Source organism: Melospiza georgiana, chromosome 12 (genome assembly GCF_028018845.1).
Source record: "Melospiza georgiana isolate bMelGeo1 chromosome 12, bMelGeo1.pri, whole genome shotgun sequence".
NCBI lineage: Eukaryota > Metazoa > Chordata > Aves > Passeriformes > Passerellidae > Melospiza > Melospiza georgiana.
In genome coordinates, this window is record NC_080441.1 from 936069 (window position 1) to 963715 (window position 27647).

Consider the following 27647-nt stretch of genomic DNA (forward strand, 5'->3'; position numbering starts at 1 on the left):
GGCTATCACCCTTTGGAGCAGCCCAGCCCTCGTGGGTCGTTAATGGATTGCTACGTCTTAATAACAGCTCTGAACAGAGACTTAGAGGCAGATTTAGGGAATAACTGCCAGGCTTTTGGGAAAATTATAAAATATGCAGATTAGCACAGAGAGGATTTACACGACTTTTTCCCACTGCCTTTCATGAAAAATTTTAATTCTGATGGCAAAAAAAAAAAAGAAAATATTACTTGGATGCAATTGAAGCAGCTTGCTGCCTGCTGCCTGGTGGGGCTCTACACAGCCCACAGTTCACAGTGCTGGAGTGAGCTGGTGCAGGCAAAAGCCAGAGTTTCTCCTGCTCTTTACAGCCAAGCCTGCCAAAAGGATTGTTCAAGAAAATAAACAATTGCATTCCCTTCCCTGGCACTTTCTCACCTCCCTGGGCCAGAGGTGTTTGTGTGAGCACTGGGGGAAGCAGAGCTGTCTGTAGGGACCAGCAGTGGGGACAGAGCCAGGGAAGGCACCCTGTGTTCCCCAGCAAGCCTGGGGCACCTGGGGATGCAGAGGGTGAGCACAGAGCCACCTGCAGCAGGTGACCACAGAGCCACCAGCAGTAGGTGACCACAGAGCCACTGCAGTAGGTGTCCCGGCCAGCCAGAGGAGCTCCCTGCAGCTGGCAGGGATCACAGCAGCACCAGGGGACCCTGCAGCCACCAGGAACTGCAGGGAGGGAGGGAGGGAAGGAGGCGTTCCTGAGCAGGGCCCCCATCCTGTCTGCACCCCTGGGGACCAGCCCCACAGACGCAGGAGCCTCCTGTTCCACTGCAGAGCTCCTGTTCCGCTGCCCTGGTGCCTCACCAAGCCCAACCAGAGAGTCAATCCCTCAGCAGGGCATCCACACCAGGCTGCTCCTGAAGGAGCTCAGCAGTGCCCAAATCCTCCGCCTCAGTTTGGGCACCTGTCCCTTCGTGCCCCCTCCCACAGCCATGTCCCTGCCCAGCACAACCTCCCACCTGCCCCGGGGAGAGACCCCTCCTCAGGACCCCTCCCCACTTTCTGGGAATCCACCGATCCAGCACCACGCACAGCACCCAGATGGCACCGGATAAAAGCTGCAAACCTGGGTAAAAATTAGCAAGCCTGGGTAAAAATTAATGGAGATAGACCGAGTCCAACAGGAGAGGTGAACCCATGCCCTGCAGTCCCTGCTGACAAGGAGCCACCTCAACAGGACTATTTCTAGGGCAGCTGCAAACAGAGCCTTTAATTATATCCCCCGTATGGAAAGCAAGTGTCTGTGCTACCTTCTGGCCCTGTTTCCAGAAAAAAAACGGCAGCAGAAGTAAAACTAAAAAACCACCAGCATCTGATTTACTACAGCTCCAGAAAGCACCAAAACCAGAACTAACCAGTAAAAAAAACTCCTCCTTTCATGTTTGCCGAAGATAACTGTAAGCCACAACGTAAACACAAATAACTCATAGAAAACATATCTAATAAAAACCACAGGCATTTAAAAAAATCATCTGCTAAACCAACACAACTACAAAGCTCAAACACTTGAATGAAAGCACAGCTTATATTAAATAGATGCAAAAGAAAGATTAAATCACATTACTTGGCTTCAATCTCATGAATAGTTTAAAGTCTAATTGCTCCTGTATTGTTCCATTTATCATAAAAGTTGTAGAGAAGGCGACCTGATTTACAAAAAAAGCTTGCAAAAATAACAGCACCTCCCAAAACAGCCTGTTCTAGCTGCTGTTTCACTTAGCCTCAGAAGAACAAAGGAAAACACAGCCACAATTTTAAAAAGCCTCCATGAATTTACGGTAACCTCCCCAAAACATCCACCAGCCTCACTGCACAGCCAATGTATTTTTAATTGAGATTTCTTCTTGCCAATTTTCCTACGACTCTTTGTCCTCAGTCACTTCTGTGAGGACACGAGCCACGCTTTGAGAACAGCCTCAATAATTCAGCAGCTCAGGCTGTGCTTACCCACACTGAGCACATCCTTCAGCAGATCTCCTGATCTAGAGAGAGAGCTCCAAGCATCAGAGCCAGCCCCACAGCTCCTGTGCCTGCATGGGAGGGTCAATAACACACACAGACCTTGGGAACAGAGCCAGCCCAGTCTGAAATGCTGGGAGCTCATAGGGCCAGGGTGAAGGGCACACACTGCCCGGCCTCATCTCCCACTGGATGGGACTGCTGCTCACCCCTGGCCAGGATGGGAGCTGGTACCTGGGGAGAAGAGCAGGTTGAAATTTAAACCAGGATCCCTCTCTGCTGCTCACCCCTGGCCAGGATGGGAGGCTGGTACCTCAGGAAAACAGAAGGTTGAAATTTAAACCAGGATCCCTCTCTGCTGCTCACCCTGGCCAGGATGGGAGCTGGTACCTGGGGAGAACAGCAGATTGAAATTTAAACCAGGATCCCTCTCTGCTGCTCACCCCCGGCCAGGATGGGAGGCTGGTACCTGGGGAACACAGAAGGTTGAAATTTAAACCAGGATCCCTCTCTGCTGCTCACCCCTGGCCAGGATGGGAGCTGGTACCTGGGGAAAGCAGCAGGTTGAAATTTAAACCAGGATCCCTCTCTGCTGCTCACCCCTGGCCAGGATGGGAGGCTGGTACCTGGGGAGAACAGCAGATTGAAATTTAAACCAGGATCCCTCTCTGCTGCTCACCCCCGGCCAGGATGGGAGGCTGGTACCTGGGGAACACAGAAGGTTGAAATTTAAACCAGGATCCCTCTCTGCTGCTCACCCTGGCCAGGATGGGATGAAAGGCTGGTACCTGGGGAGAACAGCAGGTTGAAATTTAAACCAGGATCCCTCTCTGCTGCTCACCCCTGGCCAGGATGGGAGCTGGTACCTGGGGAACACAGAAGGTTGAAATTTAAACCAGGATCCCTCTCTGCTGCTCATCCTGGCCAGGATGGGAGGCTGGTACCTGGGGAACACAGCAGGTTGAAATTTAAACCAGGATCCCTCTCTGCTGCTCATCCTGGCCAGGATGGAAGGCTGGTACCTGGGGAGAACAGCAGGTTGAAATTTAAACCAGGATCCCTCTCTGCTCCTCATCCTGGCCAGGATGGAAGGCTGGTACCTGGGGAGAACAGCAGGTTGAAATTTAAACCAGGATCCCTTCCCCTGAGCCGAGGCTGGAGCTCACACTGATATTTCAGCCAGGGACAGGACGTGACCACCAAGGAGGGACTGCTGGGTCACACCAGCTCCAGCCAGGGTGGGGGGCAGCCACGAGAGCCCCCAGACCCCAAGAAAAGGCAAGAGCAGGAGAAGAGCCTTGGGGAAAGAGCCAGGGGGGTTCACAGCAGCGAGCACATGGTGGGGCTCAGCACACAGCCCTGCTCCCTGGGGATGGCACAGCAGTGCAGATGAGCCCAGCACAGCACCCAACCCACAGCACAGCACCCTCAAAGCAATGGGCACTGCACCAAGTGAGGGGCACCAGCAGAGCCCACCCTGTGTCCCCTCTGTCCCCAACACACAACCACAGCACAGCATCCTTAATGCCAGGGGCACTGCACCAAGTGAGGGGCACCAGCAGAGCCCACCCTGTGTCCCCTCTGTCCCCAGAGCTGCTGCCTCACCCCGTGGCAGAGGGAGGGCACCTTCAGCAAGGACAGGGGCTGGGGAATACAGAGCCCAGCCAGGCTGCACTTCCTGCAAACGCTGCCTCGGCCAACAAAGGCACTGAAAAAAACCTACAGAGACATGGCTGGGTGGGGAGAACAGGGGAAAAGGCTACTTGGGAGACTCCGTAAGGGTGGAGAGAGGAAATACAGAAGTTTTTTCCCCATGTAATAAATTTAAAGGAGAGCCCAGCCCTATCCTGGACTCGAGGAGCGCCGTGGACAGGGCTGACAGCTGAAAAGACCTTTTCTGGCAGGGATTTTGTTTTTCCTTCTGGAGGCAGCCTGCCCTCCAAGCAGGCAGCCCTGCACCTTGCCAGCCAGCGTGCCCCAATGGCTGCAAGCACAGCTCCTGCTCAGCAGCACTGAGCAGAGCCAGCTCCACCGGTGATGCACAAAAACCAGAGGGGATCAGCTGGGGCAGCCTCACTCCAGGGCTGCCGGGGGTGCAGAATCTGCTGCTCCTGCTCAAACACAAGCACCGACCCTCGCAAGTTTTCAGCATCTCAATTCTTCCTCTCCCCCCTGCCCTGCTGGCAGTCAGGGTTATGAAACCATTGCTCATCTTGAAATCCAGGCAGCAGATCTTTATTTTTGGCAGCCCAAAAGCAAAGTCCGACCAGCGTGCCGCCAGCATATAAAACCCGGGCTCATAGGAACACTTCAGGCTCGAGAACAGAAAAGGGACTTTGAGTAAGAGCCAAATGTTTTGCAGAGGTCACAAAGCAAACACAACGAGGTCTTCCTGCCTTCAAAACTCTTCCTCCCTCCTCTCCCCGGCTCAAGCTGTGCACATATGTCTGTTCATCAGCAGCTATCCTAGCAGGGCAGCGAGCTCTCCAGAGCAGTGATTTGGCCTGGCTAAAACTGAAATGAGACCAAAATGGAAAAAACCTCCCAGTTTGCAACTGTCAGTGCTTGCACCACCCAGCAGAGCTATAATTTGTTGGTTTTCCCGTTGTTTTCTGGTCCTCTGAAAGCCTGAGCTCTTCAGTTATGGAAACAAAAACCCCCTAAATACTACGTTACGTATCCCAGCTCAGCCAGGCTTACTCTAACCTCTGCCACCTACAAACATTTTGCCCCTTTTTAAGTTTTCCCAGCATTTCAGAGCCAGGCTGCCAGCTGGCTGGCGAGAAGCCCATTTCCCAGGGCAGTTTCTTGCCTTTCCCCTGGGAAGCAAAGCAAGCCTGGCCTGGCTGAGCACGCTGCAGGGCAGAGGCTGCAGGCTGCCCGGCCAGGATGTGCCTCAGCCCAGCACCAGGAACCAGGGCTGGCACCCAGGGCTGCCCAGAGCCAGCCCCAGACCAAGCCTGCCCCAGGGAAGCTGTTCTGCCCCCCAAACACAGCTCCAGGACGGAGGGGAGGGCAGGTCCATCCTGCACAGTCCTGCCCCAGCATCCCGGGGTGCCTCAACCCCACAATGGGTACCAAGGTCCCAGCACCTCCCATGCTCCTCACACATGGGTTCAGATTGAGCTTTTCAACTCCCAAACCATGAAAACTGTGGGTTTCTAACGCTGCCCCTTGCTGTACTACAGACAAATGGTTCCACAGAAGCAGCAGGAGATAAGAGGGAAAAGAGGTGGAAATCACCCATTTCAACCCTTACTCCACAGCCAAAACCAGCTCCACGTGACCCAGACCCCACTGGGAATATTTTCATCTCCAGCTACCACAGTGACCAACAGACTGATCCTTGGGGCTGGCAGGCACAGCCACAGCAGGACACTGGATCAGTGAAATCTGCCCAGCCAGCACAGAAATCCTCACCATGGGGCCTGGAACTGTTTATCTGCAGGAAATCCTCTGGCTCCTGCTCGGGCCAGGCTGGGCTGGGGAAGGGAAGGGAGCAGGGCAGAGTGGGCAGTGCCCAGCACAGCTGCACACACATCTGGGGAAGGGAAGGGAAGGGAGCAGGGCAGAGTGAGCAGTGCCCAGCAGAGCAGCACACACATCTGGGGAGTGAAGGGAAGGAAAGCAGCAGGGCAGAGCGAGCAGTGCCCAGCAGAGCAGCACACACATCTGGGCAGGGAAGGAAAGCAGCAGGGCAGAGCGAGCAGTGCCCAGCAGAGCTGCACACACATCTGGGGAGGGAAGGAAAGCAGCAGGGCAGAGTGAGCAGCGCCCAGCAGAGCAGCCAGGTGAGCTGCAGACACAGGCACACCGAGCTGAGCTCTCACTGACCCTCAGCCCTGCAGCCTGGCCGTTCCCCCGTGCTGCACCCCAGCACAGCAGCTGCAGAGCCCCCCTGGGATGACCCGGCCATCTCCAGCCCATCAGGCTCTTCCCTAGCCAGGCACCAGGACAAGGGCGTTCCTGCTCTCACCGGCACCAGCAGCAGCTCCTTCAGCCCAGCTTCCTCCCTGCCTGCCTGCTGCCCACCCTGCAGTGGAACCTGCCAAGGGGAAAGTGCCACTTCCATCCAGTCAGCTGCCCCAGGGAAACCACCCCATGGAAATTCTGTGCTCCACAATATCATTGTAAATTCCCCCACAGAAATTCTGTACTCCACAATATCAATGGAAATTCCCCCACAGAAATTCCATGCTCCACAATACCAATCCCCCATGGAAATTCTGTGCTCCACAATATCAATGGAAATTCCCCCACAGAAATTCTGCGCTCCACAATACCAATTCCCCCATGGAAATTCTGTGCTCCACAATACCAATCCCCCCACGGAAATTCTGGGTTCCACAATACCAATCCCCCATGGAAATTCTGTGCTCCACAATATCAATGGAAATTCCCCCACAGAAATTCCGTGCTCCACAATACCAATTCCCCCATGGAAATTCTGGGTTCCACAATACCAATTCCCCCATGGAAATTCTGTGCTCCACAATACCAATCCCCCATGGAAATTCTGTGCTCCACAGTACCAATTCCCCCATGGAAATTCTGGGTTCCACAATACCAATCCCCCCACAGAAATTCTGTGCTCCACAATACCAATCCCCCCACGGAAATTCTGTGCTCCACAATACCAATTTGGCTGATATGAGGACAACAGCCTCCGGGCATCACAGCTCATTTTACTGCACTCCCTCCCTCAGCAAACAATGTAAGAAAAGGTGAGCTGCAAGGGAGGAGGAAAAAACAAGAAGAATGAAAACCTTCCACAACTCAGACTGAACAGAAGTGGCATGCAAAACACCACCCAAAGCAAACAGGAAAAAAAAAAATTCATTAATACTGCATTTCAAGGCTGGCTTTAGCCTCCTGAGTGCAGTCTGAGTCCCTACAGATAGCAGCTGCTTGGCTTTGCATGAATGCTGGGGAGGAATTACACAGAAATCATAATAAAAGATGGAAGGGCTGCTCACAAAAGTGGATTTTTTTTCTCCCTGCATTTAATTTCCCGGCAGTGAGATTTATTTTTTTTATTTTTTTCCCCTCTTAAGCCAATTGAGACTCCAGCAGCAGAGCAGAGCGTCGCTGCAGTCAAGCAGTATTTAATTTGTATTACTGCTGAAGAGATCTGGGATGGCAGCACCAAAGAAGCGCTTCAAATTGTCTGGCCTAGCCTGTTGCACATCTTACTCAGCTTTTCTGGGTCCTTCACAGCACAGGAAACAGAGGATCCCTCTGGTCTGCAAATTGGCCAGAACAGTGCAAACAAATTACACGCACCAAGGGAGCAATGCCTCTGTTTCCCACTTCAATCATCTCACAGGATCCTGTTAAGGTATACAGCATACTCTAGGACATGCCAGATGAAGAGATTCTCTGAAAACACACAGCAAAACATTACCAAGCCCTCCATAAACAAGGCTGGAGTCCTTTCACCTACAGATCCTGAAATTCAGCTGAAAACAAGAGCAAAAAGCCTGCAGCAAAGCATTACTCAGCAAAGGCCACAATGGAGTTTAACAGGAATCCTGTTCAGGATGGGAAATCGGAAAGAAAAGACTGATTTGAGAGCAAAACACCCAGCTAGAACAGCCTTGCAGGAGCTCACCCTCCTGTGCTGCAGGGGGCAAACAAGCAGCTCTGTACAAACAGCTGGGTCTGCACCGGGCTCTCATCAGGGAGGGCAGGACAATGTCTCTGGAGCACCATCAGCTAGGCTGGATGGCCTGAGGAGATGTGCTTTCAGCCTGAATGGGCTTCAGCTGGAACCCCATCCCAACAGCACCACTGAGGTTTGGGGGAAAGGCACCGCAGTCAGCAGGAGGAGTGGGCAGAGGGGCTGCACATTTCAGAGAGGATATGCAGGTTCTGATAGCACCTGTGGCAGGGAGCATCCCTGTGAGAGCACCAGAACCATGGAGGGGAGCAGGGGCACAGCCCAGGGCAGCTCTCCTGCCCCCAGAGAGCCTCAGCTCCTCTCCCCACGCCCCTGTCCATGTGGGGCTCGGGACCCAAATGCCCCTTGCAGCCACCAGGACAGTGCCCTGTGCCAACCACTGCCCAGCAGCTCCCTGGGGCTTGGCCCAGCCTGAGACACAGCCCACAAGCAAAAATAAATATATATATTTAATGCATCTCTGCATTGCTTAAATGCATATTTAATGTGCATATATTGCAAGCATGTATATTTAATGCACACACAGCTACTGAAGTCACTGCAGCCCTGGGCAGAACAGGCTTTTCCTGACCCAGCTGCTGCCAGGGCGAGGGCAGCAAAGAGGAGACCTTTCAAAAGAGGCAAGTTTCAGTGTCCCCAGGCTACAAGTTAGTAAATCAAGCTTTAAAGCAGTTTGCCACTCACTGCCATCCCCTGCAGCACACAGCAGCCTGGCCGAACCTCAATATTGCTTGCTAATTGAAGTAGGAAAAAAAGATCTTCTTTACTTGCAGGAGGGAGGGAGCTGGCAGGGGCAGGGCTGCAGAGGTGAGCCAGGCTCTCCTGGTCCCACAGCATCACCTGTGGGGCTCCAAGCCCGGGCTGGACACAGGTGTGCTGGTTAGAACAGCACAGGCAGGTGAGGTCCGCAACACCCAAAACCAGCCCGTCCTTCCCAGAGCTCAGACAGCACAGAAATACTGCCAATATGAGCAGGGAGGAGCAGACTCCAGTCTAGATGCACAGGTAGGGCATTTTGCCAGGTAACACAGGCAATTGGGGTAACAGCACACTCTGTCACCCGGGGTCCAAGCTGCCTGGAAATTCCCCCTTCCCAGGCACTCCCCTGTCCCTGCAGGGCCAGCTCCTCTGCAGGTGGGGAGATGTTCCCCACCTGGCCAGCCCAGCACTTCCTGGCAAAGGGTTTAACCTCCCAAGGGAGCACAGTCCCACAATGGCAGGAGTTACTCACCTGGGACAGGAGATGCAAGCTTGGTGCCATGGCAGGAAGATGCTCACAGGGACCAAACCTGCACTGCTAAAAACATGATCACTGGCAGACAACGACTCATCTGGGTGTGAAGGTTTCATCTGACTTACACCGTGAATGCTCTCCATCAGCTCTGCTTTAACTAACACTTAAAACAATAAATCTCTCCACTAGAGACAGCTACAGCCAGAACACAGCAGTTTTAATCAGAAAGGAAACACATAAACCAAAGGCAACAGGATGAAATTAAAGGCAAGGCTGAAAAGCTTGTTATTAATAGATGTCCTGTTTGCTTTTACAAATTTTCTCATTAAAAGCAAATTGCCATGTCTTCAGCTGCAGCTCCACTCAGCTCAGCTCCAAACCTCTCCTGCACAGCCCAAACAATCATCATTACTCCTAGGAAAACACCAGCTGGGGACAAAAAGTGGCATGGAGGGAAGAAGAAAACACAGCCAAGACTCATTAGTCTGCACAGAAAAGTTTCAGCATGGCCCAGGTTTAATTAGAAGCATCACTTATCATTAATGTTTGACCGGTGCTTTCCAGCCCTCCCTGGAGCCATTCCCAACTTCCCAAACTTGAACTGAACACATGCAGCTGTTTATCCCAGGCCACGCTTTTGCTTTTTGTTTGATTTTTATTTATTTTTAGCCAAATGGCTGAGCTATTTCTGGGAATAAGGCTACAGTGAGCAGACAGTTAAAGAGGAAACGGTTACAGGAATTTCACAAACCCCCGTGTCCCCCAGAACCTGAGAAACTCCCGTGCCCCCATTTTCCAGGGAAGGAGCAGCAATGGGGATTGCAGCCGAAGCTCTCTGCAGCCCCAGCTTCCCCATTTGAGCCTCCCTTGACCTCTCTGTGGTCAAGCACGGGCTGCCCTGTGGCTGCTGCAGGGGAACTGCCTGAGCACAAGGGACGCTGCCGTCACGCCAAACACATCTCACAGAACACAATTCCAGCAACTTTCATGACAATTTCAAGGGGTTTCATTGAAATCTGTGCTCTTTTCAAATGTGGGATTTTCCCCAGCAGATTTCTCTGTGCCACCTGGTGTCCCAGAGACACCCCAGCCCCAGCCTCTGCTGCTCGCAGGTTTTTGTCACACCAATGAAAGCAAACACTTCTGCAGAAGCTGGCATCTGACATGCAGCCTCACCCTCCAGGTGCTAACAGGGCTGGACTGGGAGGAAGAGACAACTCCTACAGCTTCCAACTCCGAACCGTAATCATCTTTATTATTAGAATGGGAACTGCAATCACACACTAATGTTTGGTTCACACTCTATGGGAAAAAAAACAAGTGTGAAAGGAAATCACAGATGTGTAATAAAATCTATTTTTGCACACAGAGCACACTTGCTGCACATCCTAAAGATGGGAGTGTGAATCAGCATCCTCCACCACAGCCTGGGACAGCTCCCACACCCCCTGAGCTGGGCAGGGACAGCCCCACAGTGCCCAGTGCCCCCCAGGGGCTCCCCCCAGCCAGCCCTGCCCCTTCTCCCCTATTCCCAGTGCCAAATTCACTTCCCATCTCAAGAGTGACTTTGGGCCATGCCCCTTTTTCAGCCTTTTTCTGAACAGGTCTCAGTGGGGTGGGTATCTTCAGGTAGGACCTGCCCCACAGGGCCCCATGCCCAAGCTGGGGTACCCACGGCTGGCACAGCACAGAGGGATGAGGGAGCCCCATGCCCAAGATGGGGGTACATGCCTGCTGGCACAGCACAGAGGGATGCCCAAGCTGGGGTGCCCACTGCTGGCACAGCACAGAGGGATGCAGAGAGCCCCATGCCCAAGCTGGGGTGCCCACGGCTGGCACAGCACAGAGGGATGCAGAGAGCCCCATGCCCAGGCTGGGGTGCCCACGGCTGGCACAGCACAGAAGGATGCAGAGCCCAGCAGGAGCAGCAAGGGAACATCACTGCAGCCTGTGACAGGGCACAGAGGCACAGGCCCAGCCCAGGGACAGCCCTGCACACCCACCCAAGGGACACCTTGTTCCCAACACAGGCACACGGCGCTGAGAGCCAGCAGCGCCCAAGGAGCCCAGCCAGACACCAGGGATTTACCAGCACTCGGGCTGCAAAGAGGATCAGGCCCCAAGGTATTTAATTAACTGGAATAACACAACTAAGGTCCTATTGTTACACTCTGCACAAACACTCCAGCCAAAGAGTTTTGCTCCCAATTACAGACTGTTTGTTGTTTTCTCACTTATGCTGGGTTTGAACACAAACAGGAGAGAGCCAGGGCAAGGAGCTGCACTGACTGCAGACAGACCCAGCACAGAGCAGCAGCCCAGGGGCTCAGCCAGCAGCAGGCACCCCAAGAGCAGGGAGAGCACCCTGGGGTGCTTCCCCCACCACCCTGGGGTGCTTCCCCCACCACCCCAGCCTTCCTGCATCAGGAGCAGGGTCTCAGCTCCCGGGGCTCGCTTCCAGACTGGCCTTAAATAAAGGCAAATTGGGAGGAAAACTGCCAATAACAAGGGCATCAGTGAGTTCTCTTTCTGCATTCCTCCCTTATCTCTCCCCCAGCCCGGGCGGGCACTGCCCCCAGCCCTGGCAGAGCTGTGGCCCCGGGGCTCGGCGAAGAACAGGAGAGCAATAGGTGAGAAAAGCCCACTGTGATGCAGGCACAGGGAGCAGCACTGCCCAGCCAGCTGCCAGTGCACAATGCTGTGAGGAGCCCAGCCCAGCAGAGTGACCCCAAACCCCCCCTGGACACCCCCACACTTCCCCACCCCGCTCCTGCACCCTCCCACAACAGCCGTACGAGCAGCAGGAGACTAAAAATAAGACTCCAGTGCTAGAATCTGTTTCCAAAAAAGAATTAAAGTTATATTTCAAGTTGACAGTATCTCCTAAAAGTGGATTAACCATGGCAATTCAATCCCACCTCCCCGCAGTGATCCCAGCCCCACTCTTCCTGTGGCAGGGATTATTTCGGTGGTGCAAATCAAAGTTCAGAATCCAATTTGTTTCTGAGAGCATCAGTCTGCACCCCCAGGTAGCTGTGCAGATCCACATGCACCACTCGACCCTTCCTGCTCTTCTCACCATCCCATCTCATACCCTATGCAGGATCAGAGTTTATAGGAGGGAAAACCAGAGCCACAGTCATGCTGATAGGGCAAGTCACCTCCATTGTGCCTAAGCTGTGAGTTACAACTGAAAACGGGATTTTGACTATCTCTTGGTATTTGTGAGCCCCAGGCAGAGACCACACAGTGAAGAGGTTACAGCGCTTGTCTGAGCGGCCCTATGGGACCCCAAGTGCCAGCAAATCTGCAGCCTTTAATAACTGCAGTGAACTCCTGCAATGCCACGGCCACAGGATGAGCCTCCCTTGAGCAGCACTGCCCATGCAGGAGCGAGGGCCAGGCAGCACCTCAGGATGGCTCAGAGCCTGGCACAGGCTGCCCTGCTCTCCCATGGAGCAGGAGGGAGAGGGCTGGCCCAAGGCTACCGTGGCAGCCCGCAGGGCTGGGGACAGGGCACGAGCTGCTCTATCAGCCAAGGCTGGTATGGGGGACCCACAGCACTTGCACCAGCCTGATAAACTGCTCCACGCTGCTGAAGTGCTGCTCACAAAGCCAGGAGGGGCAATCAGTGCCTAACACGACACCAACACTGCAGCTGACCTGGCACTCGGTCCTGGGCCCTGAACAGAGCTGCTCCTCCAGCCACAACACCTCTCTACCCTTCCAAAGGGCTGCTCCTCCAGCCACAACACCTCTCTACCCTTCCAAAGGGCTGCTCCTCCAGCCACAACACCTCTCTACCCTTCCCAAGGGCTGCTGCCACAGCCACAACACCTCTCTACCCTTCCAAAGGGCTGCTCCTCCAGCCACAGCACCTCTCTACCCTTCCCAAGGGCTGCTGCCACAGCCACAACACCTCTCTACCCTTCCCAAGGGCTGCTGCCACAGCCACAACACCTCTCTACCCTTCCCAAGGGCTGCTCCTCCAGCCACAACACCTCTCTACCCTTCCCAAGGGCTGCTGCCACAGCCACAACACCTCTCTACCCTTCCCAAGGGCTGCTCCTCCAGCCACAACACCTCTCTACCCTTCCCAGGGGCTGCTCCTCCAGCCACAGCACCTCTCTACCCTTCCCAAGGGCTGCTGCCACAGCCACAACACCTCTCTACCCTTCCCAAGGGCTGCTCCTCCAGCCACAACACCTCTCTACCCTTCCCAGGGGCTGCTGCCACAGCCAGCCCTGCACAGAGCCTTTGGAAATACCTGGGCTGTGCAGGGATGGTGTCTCTGCACCCCAGAGGACATCACACCCCAGCAGCACTGAGCATCTCCTCTCCACACCGAGGGACCCAGAGGTGACACAGGGACCGTGTGGGACCCCGGGCAGGGCAGGGGCTGCTCCTCAGCCGTCAGGAGGGTGCTGGGTCCAGCAGCCAGGCAGGCACCTCCAGCACCCGCTCACAGCAAGCAGCCACCCGAAAAAGCTCTGTATGAACCCGGCGGAGATGCCTCAAACCACAAACGCCTCTGACATGAGTGGCACAAAAACTGCCGCCGGGCTGGGCGGGGAAGGAAGCACTCAGGGCAGAGCTGAACCCAAAAGGCATCAAAGCCAGTCAGGGCACTGAGTTTCCATCTCATCTATCTGTCCCCGAGGCTGCAAAACAATGGCTGAGGTAGGTGTGTTCTCCACAGGGCTAACCCAGAGCCTGCCACAGAAACACCGCCTACAAACAGAAAACCGACCCAAAAATCAAACCCTTCCCTGCCCAGCTCCGCAGAGCTACCTCCAGACTTAACAAGGCGACTTAGAGTCCCTTGTGCTCCAAGTCTGGAAAAAATATCTCGCTCCAAAGCAAAAGCGAACAGGAGAGCGCGACTCGGGCCTGAGGGCAAAGTCAGTAACCGGGAGCGCCCCGGGAGCGGCCCCGGAGCCCCGCACGGTGCTGGGGCTGTGTCACAGCACACACACAGCACACCCAGCTCCACGGCACGGTGCTGGGGCTGTGGCTCAGCCAGGCCAGCCTATTCCCAGGGCAGCTTTCCGGCCCCTCGGCCCAGAGCTGCCCAGCTCCATGGCACGGTGCTCGGGCTGTGTCACAGCACACCCAGCTCCATCGCAGTGTGCCCGGGCTGTGTCACAGCACACACACAGCACACCCAGCTCCACGGCACGGTGCTCGGGCTGTGTCACAGCACACACACAGCACACCCAGCTCCATGGCACGGTGCTCGGGCTGTGTCACAGCACACCCAGCTCCATCGCAGTGTGCCCGGGCTGTGTCACAGCACACCCAGCTCCATCGCAGTGTGCCCGGGCTGTGTCACAGCACACCCAGCTCCATGGCACGGTGCTCGGGCTGTGTCACAGCACACACACCGCACACACACCGCCCCAACTCCAGGAACTTCGCTAACTACGCACTGCGCAATCAATGACACTGCTGAACAAACAGCAGCGCCTGGAACGACGGTAAAACACCGCGTTTCGCACATTTGCTGCGGAAAAGGAAAACATGAGTAATTACAGAGCCCAGGCCAAGCAGTGAGGTGACGGTGAAATCTCCGAGCAGCCCGTGTGGCAGCGGGCAGGGACCGGGATGGAGCCGGCGGGGGCAGAGCCGCATCCCGCCCCGAGCAGGAAGAGCCACGCGGTCCGGGCAGCGCTGCCGGCCGGGGAAGCGCCCTCCGGCAGCTCCGGGAGGAAAAAACAAGGTCTGGGCTCTGGCAGCAAAGCGAACTTCTGGAGGGCTCGCAGGGTCGGACGGAGCCGCCGCGGCGGGGCCGGGGCCGCGGGCGGACCCCGCGGGGAGGGGGATGCGGGAGCCCCGCGGGAGAACGGCCCCAGCACACGGCAGGGAGAGAAAAACAGCGAACTTTGCCCGCCCGCGCCCCGGCCCCGCACTCACCAGGCGGCTGAGGCTGCGGCGGAGCATCGCGGCGGCGCCCGGCCCCGCCGCGCTCACGGCCGCATCGCCCGGCCCGGCTCCGCTCCGCTCCTAGAGGGGCTGCGGGCCGCGCCGCCGGCCCCGCTCCGCTCCGCGCTCCATGCCGCCGGCCCGGCCCGGCCCCGCTCGGCCCCGCTTTGTCCCGCCGCTGGAGGCGGCGCCGCCGCGCCCGGAGCAGCCTGGGAGCAGCGCCGGCCCCGCCAGGCCGCCAGGGGGAGCCACCGAGCCGGGCCGGGGACACGGGAGGGGGACACGCGGGGACAGGGCAGGGGGGACACGGCAGGGGGGACAGGGCAGGGGGGACAAGGGACACGGGGACAGGGGAGGGGGGACACGCGGGGACAGGGGAGCGGGGACAGGGCAGGGGGGACAGGGCAGGGGGGACAAGGGACACACGGGACACGGGAGGGGGACACGCGGGGACAGGGGAGCGGGGACAGGGCAGGGGGGACAAGGGACACACGGGACACGGGAGGGGGACACGCGGGGACAGGGGAGGGGGGACACGGCAGGGGGGACAAGGGACACACGGGACACGGGAGGGGGACACGCGGGGACAGGGGAGAGCGGGGACAGGGGAGAGCGGGGACAGGGGAGAGCGGGGACAGAGGACACGCGGGACACGGGAGGGGGGGACAAGGGACACACGGGGACAGGGGACACACGGGGACAGGGCAGGGGGAAACAGGGGACACACGGGGACAAGGGGCACACGGGGACAGGGGACACGAGGGGACTTTGCAGCCTCCTGGCCCAGAGCTGCCAGCAGTCCCTGGTGCCTCCACCCTTCCTGCAGCGCTCAGGCTGAACACAAACCCCCTTCCCCATGCTGGGACAGCGCAGGGGGGAGTAAAACTCCCCTGAAATGCTTCCTCCAGGAACCTTCTCCCTACTCGAGCAGGCACAGAGCACGAGAATATAAACGTAAACCACCAAAACTGAAAATGACCAGATGTCACCTAAAAAAGTCTGCATGTTTTTGTTGTTTTCAGCACCCAATTGAAAAAGACCAGACGTAACCTAACAAAATCTACATGATGTTATGTTTTCAACATCAAGTTGAAAAGGACGAGCTGTAGCCTAACAAAACTTACATGTTTTTATTATTGTTTTCAACATCATTATTGCCCAGCAAAGGAACAGCCTTTTCTGGAGCAATATCCTCTGCAGCAGGGCAGGGAGCTTCCCTGGGCTGTCCTTGCTGACAGCTCCGAGCACCTCCAGGAACCTGCCCACGCAGGTTCCACCAGCCCCGTGCCCAGGTGCCCCTGCCATCTCAGCAGATTGCATTGCTCCCGCTTTAAAGCCAGCTTCCTCCTGCAAACTGAGCAAAACTCACCTTGAGGCACCACTACTGGGCCTAGAGAGCAGCTCTGGCAGCTTCCAGAGGCCCGGAAAACACAGATTTTTTTTTCACTTTGCATTTCTAAAGTGAGAATAGCATCATACTGATTTACCAAGGCTAAAGCGGTCCCATTTGCTCTGCAGTGGCACCCACTGTCTGGCAGTTCCACACGGTGTGACACATCCCAGCCTGCCCCAGCACCAAAATAGCAGTCAGGTGTCGGGCAGGCAGGAGCTTTGGGGGGTTTTTAACCCCAGCTCTCCCAAGGCAGCAGGCAGAGGGATCAGGGAGGGCTCCACAGCCCTGCAGGGCAGAGCAGCGTTCCCAGCGCTCACCTGCATCCCAGGGGCAGCCCTGCCACGGCTCCCCGTGCAGCTGGGCTCTTACTCACCTTCCCGCACAAAGGCCTCCTCACCACAACAGAGGAAACCAGAGAACAATGCCAGCCGCTTTAAAACAACCAAGGGCAATTGTTAAACGTCTCCAAAGAATGCCCAACCAGTTTGGCTGTAGAGTTCCCTCCCCCACAAAGCAGCAGAGCACTGAAGTCAGACCAAGCTACCCTGCAGCTTTTGCCTGGCTTTTTGGGTACTTTCCTGGTGTTTTTCTGGCCTGTTTGTGTTGGCTGGAAGAGGGAGCTGTTCTCAGACACTTTTCCTGTGGCAGGGCTCCGTGGTGGGTGCTGAACAGACCAGAAGAGCCCAGCCTTTGGGGTTTGACCCCTGCAAGTCCCCAAAGGCCCACGCAATCTGGCTCACCTGGCCCACAGGAAAGCAGCTCTGTTCTCTCCTCAATGAGCTGCTACAGGTACAGCTGCTCCTCACCTTCCACCTGATTCGATTGATCAGGAGAGTTGGTGTCACCAGCAGAGGAACCCATGCAGCTGCACTTGTCCTTACAGCTCCTGTGCCATACAAACTGCAGCCCCTACACGGTTAATTTGAAATTATAATATCTTAATTTTTGTTAAGTTTGCAAGGATTAGAAGCAAAATGCAAGACTCGGACTATATCTAATCTTTAATTCGGTATCAATTATCTTTAATGCACTGCCACCAGGGACAGAGACCCTTTTCCAGGGAGCTCCCAGATGAAATAAGGGCAATCACAGCTGGGAGGAGCCACAGGTGAGGGCCTGCTCTCTGAAACTCGGCCCCAGCAGTGTCCTGCAGTGACCCAGATTGTTTAGATCCATCCATGTCCATGCTTGACCCCGAAGAGCCTCGGGCAGGGTTTCGCTGAGAGCTCCAGGCAGCTGCCGCCCCTCTGCTGCTGACACAGCGGCAGCAAAACCCCATCTCAGCAGAACAGCCCCGCAGAGAGGAAGCAAACAGCCCTGACGGGGCTTTTCCACAGCCTGGAACCGCCTGCACGGTTCCACCGCTGATTTGGTGGCAATTCTGTCGGCTCCCGGGTCTGTAGAGGGGAAATCTGCGTTAATGCGCCTTTCCCAGCCGTGCCCGGAGCTGTGCCCGGAGCTGTGCCAGCCCAGCCGTGCCCTGCCCACGGCAGGCACCACGAGGGGCTGTGCCCTGCGCCAGGGACAATTTAGCACCAACACAGCCCGGTTGGAGTCCATCGCCACTTCCACTGGCACCAAAATGAGCACAAAGCAATCGGTGCATCAGCCGAGCCTGGGCACACTGCAGCCCGGGCACGGACGGAGCAACGAGGGAGAGCCTTTACTCACAGCGTGGGTGAATCCATGAAATCCTCCCACAGAATCCTCCTCCTGGCCTTGTTTTGGCTGTTCTCGGCCATGGGGGTGTCGGAGTTCAGTCCCAGGCAGGAACCAGGGCCGGGCTCCCTCTGGCCTCGGGACCGCTCTAACACCGTTGTGGGTTTGGGGTTTTTTGGCTTTTTAAACATTTATTATTGCAGTGTTTGCGTCTTCTGCCATCGCGTGGCCATCGGAGGATAAAGCACTGCCAATAAAGCAGGCAATCGGCTATCCGTGTCTCTAAATACCGTAAGGATTTTGTAACATCCGATGTCGTGTGAAGTCAATGGAGATGCATTCACTCTCACCAAGTCCTTCCCACCGCCGAACAGGTACTACAGGTTTGTCTTTAGCCTGAAGTAGGTCTCGTTAACCAAGCGTGTGGGCTGGCACCTCACTTACTGCCAGGGCATCATCACCTGCCCAGTGAGTGCCTGCTCCTCACGCCGGGCAGGAGCGCCCGGGAGAAGGCAGGAAAAACCCATTGCTGAGGCACCCTGACAGCCAGGGCAGGGCCGTTCCAGCTGGGCAGGGATGTCATGCTCAGGGCTGCCCAGTGCCACCACTGCTGAGGCACCCTGGCAGCCAGGGCAGGGCCATTCCAGCTGGGCAGGGAGATCATGCTCAGGGCTGCCCAGTGCCACCACTGCTGAGACACCTGTCCCCTGGCAGCCAGGGCAGGGCCGTTCCAGCTGGGCAGGGAGATCATGCTCAGGGCTGCCCAGTGCCACCACTGCTGAGACACCTGTCCCCTGACAGCCAGGGCAGGGCCGTTCCAGCTGGGCAGGGAGATCATGCTCAGGGCTGCCCAGTGCCACCACTGCCGAGACACCTGTCCCCTGACAGCCAGGGCAGGGCCGTTCCAGCTGGGCAGGGAGATCACGCTCAGGGCTGCCCAGTGCCACCACTGCTGAGACACCCTGACAGCCAGGGCAGGGCCGTTCCAGCTGGGCAGGGAGATCATGCTCAGGGCTGCCCGGTCCCAGCTCTCTGGAAAGAGGCAGGGCTCTGTTGTGACCCACAGGTTCATCACAGCCCAAAAACAAACACAGAAAACCCCCACAAAGTGCCCCCCAAGCCTCTCCTAGAGCTGCACTGTGCATGGAAGGTGGGGTGTAAGGTCCGAGATGAGAGCTTGGGCACCAGGCAGGATTTATGCAGGTCGGGTATTTGGGCTGCAGTCTTGCTAAACTCAGCTGCACTGAAATCAGAGTGCAGTTTAAGGAGGTGAAAGATCTCTCACAGGCAAGGCCCGAGCTCTGATTGCTGCAGCTGACTTTCACATGAAAAGATTTGGCTAAGAAATTAGTTCTTGATCCCACACCCAGAGATATCCTGTAGCAGAAGCCCTAATTAATAAACACTGATAGGCTTCCTCAAGAGGCACTTTGTCCTTTTATTGTGAAATCACCTGTTCAAATATGCAGCAACTTACAGGGTGACAATCTATGAAAGAGAACACTAATTTTAGTTAACAAAATTCCCCTTTTTGAAAAGAAGACTTTCTTTTTCAGAGGAGGGGAAACCCAACAAGTATATTTGGTACATGACGTGACAAATTTATGTACTCAGACTCCAGCACATTTCCTGGTGCCTCAAGACAAACCTATCTACTAAATAAATTTGATTATATCCTTCTTCCTTCTGCCAGCAACGATGTCTCCAACAAGGCTCCTTTAACCTAGAAAGTTTTCATAGTTTCTCATTTTCCAGTCCTTTGTCGTCTCCCTCCTTACAAAGCACTAACAGCTTCCTTCTGGCCATCAAAAGAAGCTTAGGGAGTTATTGTCAATATGAATTCAGCTTTGTTTTTCAGTATATATGACAGGAAACTCTCCAGATCTCATTTTTGGTGTAACACAACAGAGTGTCTACAACGGGTAACAAAACATCCAAAAGAAACTCTGTGCACGGCTGCTCATTATTCAACATGTTGAGCTGCCTGCTACCACACATATTGCAATATTTTGAATGATCTCTGAAATGCCCTGGGCCCTGGTGTGCTCATCTGAATAAAGCTGAGCCACTTCCCAACACTCACGTTTGCACTGGGAACCTTCCACAAGCAGTGCTGGCACCCAGCCCACCCCGGTTAGTCAGAGGGTAGAACCTGCGAGCAGGAGAAAGTGTACATAGCAACGAGCTGCTCAAGTACAGAAACACCCACCCCAGGCTTTTATCAACCCTAGCACCCATTCCAGGGTTAAAATCCACTTACCTGCTTTACACGTGTTTATTTAGGTCTGTACATACTACAGCAGCTTTCGGACAGCAGTGGAACACAGGTCAGAGCCCACACCTCAGCAGCGCCTCCCAGAGCAAAGCCAAGGGGCTGCTCTGCTGGGCTGCGATTTGTTGTAATTGATTTTTGTACCTTTTTCACAAAGCCGGGAGGGCAGGGCTCCATGTGAGCCCCTCACCAGCCCAGAGCCCAGGCTCGGTGCCCAGGATTCCCCTCCCCTTTCCCGGGCCGTTTATGTGCCCCAGGGCAGGTGATGGGGTTTACAGATTTACAGTGGGAGGCACCCCACAGCATGTGTCCCATTCCGTTTGCCTTTCCAAACACCCATTAACCTGGATCACCTTGTAATTAATTCCCTTTACTGCCCTAAATCACTGTTCACATTCCAGTGTCAGAGGTGCTCTCAAAAACCACTCACTGGCTCCTTCTGTAAATCTGGGTTAATGAAGAGCAAAGAACTGCCATGTTTTTCACACATCACAAATCTCTGTCTCTCATTTCAGTTCTTTTCCTTTGTCAGGCCCGGTTGCTGATGGTTCTGCCACCCCACACTCCCCGATGTGTGGAGCAGGCTCCCTTCCCTGTCCTGCCCCTCAGAGCATCCTCACTGCAGCTGCCAGCAAGGCTGATCCCCAAAGGGTGTCTCCATCGCAGTCCTGGAAATGATCATGAGATCCACAATGCTTCCCACTGCCCTGGAAACTGTAATGTATGCGGAGGAAACCCCCAGGGTTTAGATTTTATTAACGCAGCAGTGGATGTAGAGCAGCAGAGGTGCCTGTACTCTCAGCCAGAGCTTGCCATGGGGAGCCTGCTGCCCTGCCCGTGTGTGGGGGGCAAACCAGGGGCTCTAGAGGAGGTTTCAGAGTCAGATCACCCCCATCCCTTTCTGGGGGGCTGTAACACAAAGTGTAGTGCTGGTGAGCCCTGCCGGCGTGCAGAAAGTGAAATGCAATGACCCTGGAGAAAGCACAGCAGGGCCGTGGGTGGAACTGGAGGGGCTGGCAGCCTCGGCACAGGGAGCCACCTTCCAGGCTCTCTGCAGCCTCTCCGTGCTGCCTGCAAGGACTGGGGGTGCCCTGGGCACAGGAGACTCGGTGGGCTTTGAACACTGACCGAGCAGCGCTCTTCTCAGAGGAGCAGCAGGCTCACTGCTCAACGTTAACTCCTGATAGTGATCACAGCCCTCAGGAAACAACACAATTGTGCAAAGCAACCTCGGCATGAGGGGCTGGGAGGTGTGTTCCCACGGCACTTGCTGAAACATCCCTTCATCATCTCCTGGCAGCACACAAACAGCATCGACCCGGGCAGAGCCCAGCCAGGCTCAGACTCCTCCATCTCTGGCTCTCCATCCTTCAGGCTCAGAATGGCCCGGGCTGTGCACAGAGCTGCTGCTGGCCCTGCTGGGTCTCTGCGAGAGCAGCACAAGAGCTGCAGAAATGCAGCACTCACACACCACTGCACAGCAATGCAGCCACAGCCCGGGTGAGGCACCACGACAGTGCTGGTGGCACCAGGCACAATATTTTGCCTACCCTGGCACTCCTGAGTCAGCTTATCTGGAAACTGGAAAGGAAGGGTTAGATAGATAATATGCAAGTGCTGAAATGCAAAGCAGGGCTGCGTCACCCAGCTGGCACCCTGTAGAAAGTGCTGTTGGTGCAACGCACAAGAGATAGAAAATGTGTTCCTCCAGAGCAGCTGCTGAGGCACTGCTTCCTGCTTCCTGCACCTTTGGAGCTCCAGCATTTTCCAAAAAACCCAAAATTCGTGAGAGCCACCATCTCCTTTTTGGTCCCCACTTTGCCCGGTACCCCCAGCTCCCACACCCCAGGGAACTCCACCACACTGAGACAGGTGTTGCTGAAAGTGCTGTATTTACAGGGCAGTATCAACTTCTGCTGCTGTTATTTACAGTCTATTTACAAATAACCCCCGAGTCAGAGCTTTATGGCAGGCTGGCAAGGCAGAGCAGCCACTTTCTCTTCCTTTCACTTTCCAGCCCTGCCCAGGGAAGGGCTCCCTTGATTTGCCTTCCCCTGGTGGGCAGAGGCAGAGCCCGTTAATGAGTAACAGGGGAGCAGAGGTGACTAACGCACACCCCAGCTTCCAGCGCTGCCTGCTGCAGGTGCCACGAGAAAAACACCAACCCTGCACTCCAGGTGGAGTGTTTCCAGGGCTGAGGGCAGCTGTGCCTGCCGTGCAGCCTGGCAGACACGGTGTGTCACAGGCTGTGCTCGGACACGTGTGCTGCTGCTGCTCTGCACACACAGTGTGTCACAGGCTGTGCTCAGACAGGCGTGCTGCTGCTGTCCCGAGTCACCTGCAGCAGCAGAGGACCAGGTTGCCAGCCACAGTGTCCCTCCTGGAAGGGTGGCAGGGTGACTCCTGGGTATGGAGCCTCTGCCACCAGCTGCCTTTGAATGTAAATGTTCACTGACCGGCTGCAGGGTGCACAAACACGGGCACCACCTTCCTGCAGCGTGGGAAGCGGGTCCCGAGCCCTGCCAGATGCGGAGCTCCTCTGCAGACTGCCCAGGGCTGCCCTCCCTGGGTCACCAGCAGGGAACGGGACCGTGCCGGGCAGCGGGCAGGGAGTGCCGGCCCGGGTCAGCCCTGACCTGCGAGCGCAGCTCTCCCCGGCGCGGGGCAATAAAAGGGACGAGCTTTCCCCTGGCGTTTGCTCGGATCTCCCCCTCCACACAGACCGATCTGTGTTTCGTCGGAGTCTTCCAGGGAACGCTAACAGGGGGCAGCAAGGGGCCGGCTGTTCCCTTTTCACTCGGGGCTGCTGCCAGAGGCGTTTTACGAAGGGACTTTTGGCTGGCCCTGCGGATCCCTGGTTTTCAGCCGCGCAGGGACAAAGGTGCAGTTTGTGCCCCGGGACCCCTTTCCCAGCTCTGCCCTGCCCTGCAGCCCCGCTCCTCGGGGCCACAGCCCGCGCTCGGTGCCTCCCTGCTCAGGGAGCGATGGCCGACGGCTGCTTCCTCTGCTGCTGCCTCATCTTCAGAGCCAGCATGGCCCGGCGGTACAAGTCTGGGAACAAGGGGGCAGTCAGGCCCTGGGCTGGGCCAGCTGCACGCAGCCTGTGCTCAGTGAGGGCTGCGGGGACAGCCCAGACCCAGCACAGGCGCTCGGGTGGCCTCCCTGCATCCCACCCGACGGCAGGGGCAGCAGCATCTGCCCCACAGCAGCATCTACCCCACAGCAGCATCTGCCCCACAGCAGCATCTGCCCCACAGCAGCATCTGCCCCACAGCAGCCCCCAGCCCCACAGCAGCATCTGCCCCACAGCAGCATCTGCCCCACAGCAGCATCTGCCCCACAGCAGCATCTGCCCCACAGCAGCCCCCAGCCCTGCAGCAGCATCTGCCCCACAGCAGCATCTGCCCCACAGCAGCATCTGCCCCACAGCAGCCCCCAGCCCTGCAGCAGCATCTACCCCACAGCAGCATCTGCCCCACAACAGCCCCCAGCCCCACAGCAGCATCTGCCCCGCAGCAGCATCTGCCCCACAGCAGCCCCCAGCCCCACAGCAGCCCCCAGCCCTGCAGCAGCATCTGCCCCACAGCAGCCCCCAGCCCTGCAGCATCTGCCCCACAGCAGCATCTGCCCCACAGCAGCCCCCAGCCCTGCAGCAGCCCCCAGCCCCACAGCAGCATCTGCCCCACAGCAGCATCTGCCCCACAGCAGCATCTGTCCCACAGCAGCCCCCAGCCCTGCAGCATCTGCCCCACAGCAGCTCCCAGCCCTGCAGCAGCCCCCAGCCCTGCAGCATCTGCCCCACAGCAGCATCTGCCCCACAGCAGCATCTGCCCCACAGCAGCGCCCAGCCCCGCAGCAGCCCCCAGCCCTGCAGCAGCGCTTGTCTGTGCCCGTGTCCCCACACCAAGCCCCCCATGGTCAGTGTCCCTGCACAGCCCGCTGCCAGCAGGCCAGAGCCTGGTGCTTTCAGCAAAATCTGTCCTGAGAAATACCAACCAAAGGTGCTTGAGACCTCCTCACGCTGCTGCTCCAGAGAAGGTTCCCGAGACTTGATTTTATTCTTGATTTTCTTCTTTTTTTTCTTTTTCATACTCTGTGCTGAATAGAGAAATACAAAATTTCAGGCACCACACACCTGAGCAAGGGTGCCTTTGTCACCAAACCAGCTGAGAGCACTGCTGGTGGCAGGAGTGCAGTCCTGCATTGCACCATCCCCTGTGGAGGTGCTCAGGGGTGTCTCCTCTTCCCCTCTGGATCCCTGACCCGGCTGTGCACTCAGCTGGGCTGCAAGCAGAGCTGATGGAGGTGGCGGCCACCAGTGCGCAATATTCGGTGACACTGCCAGGCCCGGCCACCTCCCTTGGGGTGGCTCTGGGGTCCTGCAGGGCTGGCAGCCCCCTCAGTCCCCTCTCACCTGGGTGCGGGGTGCCCGTCCCGACGGCTGAGGGCTCCTCCTGCCCGACCCTGTTGGGGAGCAGCAGCCCCCCGGCAGCCCCTGCTCCCGGCCCCTCCGGCTCCTCGGCTGGGCCTGCCTGCCCCAAGCCCTTCTTCTTCACCTTCACCTTCCTCTTCCTCCTCCTGGGGCCCTTGGCGCTCTCCTCCTGCCAGGGAAGGGGGATGAGGGGAGGCGGCAGAGCCCCTCTCGCCCCCGTGCATGCCGGTCCCATCGCTCCCTCGCTCACCAGCGGCAGGAGGCGGCAGCCGGGGCGCACGGCGCGGGGCTCCCCGTTCTCCTCGCCGGGCAGCGGCCGGTGCCTGCGGGGGGAGCGCAGCGGGGTGAGGCCGGGCGCTGCGGGGGGAGCAGGGCCGGCACAGGGCCGCGGATCCCCGGCACTCACCTGCGGGCGGGCGGGCGGCCGCGGGCGGCCCGAGGGGCGGCGGGAGGCACCGGGGCGGCGGCGGCGGCGCGGAGCAGCCAGCGCAGCCCCTGCAGCGTGGTGCGGGCCGGGCCGGCGGGCGGGACCCGCTTGGCGACACACGGCTCCTGCGGGGAACGGGAGAGCGGGGATCGGCGCGGGGAGCGCTGCGGGGGAACGGAGGGGGAGCGGGAACGAGGGCTGGGAGCGGGGAACGGGAGCGGGAGAGGGAACGGGAGAGGGAGCGGGAACGAGGGAACGAGGGCTGGGAGCGGGGAACGGGAGCGGGAACGAGGGCTGGGAGCGGGGAACGGGAGAGGGAGCGGGAACGAGGGCTGGGAGCGGGAACGGGAGCGGGAACGGGAGCGGGAGCGGGAACGGGAGCGGGAGAGGGAACGGGAGCGGGAGCGGGATCGGGCAGGGGGAACGGGAGCGCCCAGAGGGGGCAGCGGGAGCAGGGACCGGGAACGGGAGCAGGGCCAGCCCCGCACTCACGATGCGGCACGGAGAGCGGTGCTCGTTGACCAGGCGCTCCAGGCACAGGCGCTCGATCAGCTCGCAGGGCAGCAGCGCGGCCGGCGCGTCCTGCTTGTTGGCCAGCCTGGGGCACGGCGGGAGCGGCCGTCAGAGCTCGGCGTGCCCTATCCCGTCTGCCTGCGCTCAGGTGGAGCACTGCCCCAGCCTCACCTGGCACCGAGCCCCCTCCTCACCTCTCCTCCTCCCCACGGATGCTCCGATGTCCCGGACACCGCTGGGGCGCTCGTGTCCCCGGGGCACCGCATCCCGCAGCCCGCGACCCTCGGGGTCCCGCTCCGCCCCTCGCCCCCAGCTCACGGCCTCCACCCCGATCTCACAGCAAGAGCGGCTTCCCGGACGCATCGGGGTGGCTCAGGACGCGGCCCAGCACCTTGCGGGCCTCCTCCATCCGCGCCAGGTCAGCGGAGTCCAGCACGAAGAGCAGCCCGTGCGCCTCGCTGTAGTGGCTGCGCCAGGCGCTGCGGGAGCGCTGAGCCCCGGGCAGGTCCCGCAGCGTCACCTCGAACCTGTCCAGCCGCAGGCGGCTCTGGCCGGGCTGTGCCCCGGGCAGCGCCTCCCCGGGCAGCGCTGCGTGGGGAGAGCGCGGGGCTGGCACAGGGAGCCGGGAGCGCCCCCGTGCCTGCGCCCCTCTGCCCCGCCACATCCCCGCTCCCACCCCGGCGCTGCCCGGACACGCCGGGCCCTGCGCCCGGAGCGGCCCTGGAGCTCGGGAGTTCGGTCCTTTGCTTCCACAGGACCGCAGAGCCGCTGCCCCGTCTGGGCCGGCTCTGCGCCGCTCCTCACCTCTCTCCATGTCCGCGATGACGGAGGTTTTCCCCGCATTGTCCAGCCCCATGACAAGGAGGGTCACCTTCCTGCGAGCAACAACAGCGGCTGAGCCCCCCAGGAAAGGCTCTGCTCCCTGGGGACAGTGACCTAACCCTAACCCCGGGCAGGGCACCCTGCCCATGGCGCTGCATTTCAGCAGGAGAGGGGCAGGACGGTGACACAGGCTCTGTCTCAGCTGGGGACGAGTGCAGGGACAATCCCTGGTGAAAGGGAGACGGTGAGGACGGGCACAAGTGCCTGGAGCCACCCCAACACCGTGGGACAGCCACGCTGCAGAGCCTGCAAGGTGCTGCCCATGGCAAGGATTTGTTTTCAAAGCATAAAAGGTTAAGCGATTATATGCACAGGCCAGCATGATCCTTCCTTATATGCAGTCAGTAATTACACCTCCCTTGCAGTACATTTTGAGCATACACAGGTAGGGAAAGGTTGCAAGGATGATTTTATGAGCTTCTGCCTGGACTCAGGAGTTTTTCCTGTTACTGAACAGTGCTGTCCACTCTCCAGCAATGTGATCCACCAGAGGCACACATGCAACACTTTCTCTGCCACTGACAAGCCACTACAGCTATTTGCAATACCATTTTCTTCCCTAAACATACAGAGCAGTAGAGGTGGCACAGCTCCACCTCCAGAATTACAGCAGGTGAAGTAAGGTGTCCTCTGGAGGGAGAGGAGCATAAACCTCCTTGCAGCGCCGTCCCAGGGAATTAGGCTGGATGCCCTGACGCATGCAAACAAGGCAGGTGTTTCAGTCCATCCTGCCCAGCTTTCCTGGGGAGCTGCTGACTCTGCAGAGCCAGGATCCCCCTGGAACCATCCCTGCAGTGCTTCCCTGCCCAGCCTGCTTCCCCACCTGCTGCAGGGGCAGTGGGGACACCTGTGTGCCCCGCTCAGCACTCTGGGCACAGTTTGGGCACCTGTCTTCCCCTGTCACCACCCTGGTGACACCCAAAACACACGGGTAAATACCATCACCACTGGGAACCCCGGAGCGGGCACAGGGACCTACCTGACGGGCTCCTGCATGGCCTGCAGCCACGAGCAGCAGTGGGAGAAGAGGTGGAACATGGTGTGCAGCCCTGCTCCGAGGGGCAGCCCCTCTGCAGCCCCCACGACGTGAGCAGCCCAGCGTGTCCCTGTGCTTCATCCTCCTCTGGGCTCCCTCTTCATGCCAGGGAACATCTCATCCTGGGTGCCCTGTCCCATGGCACAGCACTGCTGCCTCCAGTCCGGTGTGCACACGCCAACCTGGAGAAAAATCTGTCCTG

At 57.8% G+C, this 27647-nt stretch overlaps 2 protein-coding genes across 3 annotated transcripts in view; both read right to left on the reverse strand.

The window, feature by feature from the left end:
• ATP11C (ATPase phospholipid transporting 11C) overlaps nucleotides 1-14887 on the reverse strand; it is a 54346-nt gene extending 39459 nt beyond the window's left edge. For both annotated transcript variants that reach the window (XM_058032481.1, XM_058032482.1), the window contains exon 1: nucleotides 14823-14887. In XM_058032481.1, coding sequence (XP_057888464.1) covers nucleotides 14823-14849 — 27 coding nt within the window. In that variant the 5' untranslated portion in view covers nucleotides 14850-14887. The remainder of the gene's footprint in view (nucleotides 1-14822) is intronic.
• Nucleotides 14888-22060: 7173 nt separating this feature from the next.
• On the reverse strand, nucleotides 22061-27447 carry ARL13A (ADP ribosylation factor like GTPase 13A). The gene is made up of 8 exons (XM_058032924.1): nucleotides 27389-27447; nucleotides 25866-26402; nucleotides 25507-25612; nucleotides 24994-25178; nucleotides 24838-24910; nucleotides 24570-24756; nucleotides 24152-24253; nucleotides 22061-23206 (listed from the first exon to the last, which is right to left on the reverse strand). Exons 1-8 carry the CDS (start codon nucleotides 27445-27447, stop codon nucleotides 23130-23132), a joined length of 1326 nt encoding a protein of 441 aa, XP_057888907.1. The 3' UTR covers nucleotides 22061-23129.
• Nucleotides 27448-27647: the final 200 nt, after the last annotated feature.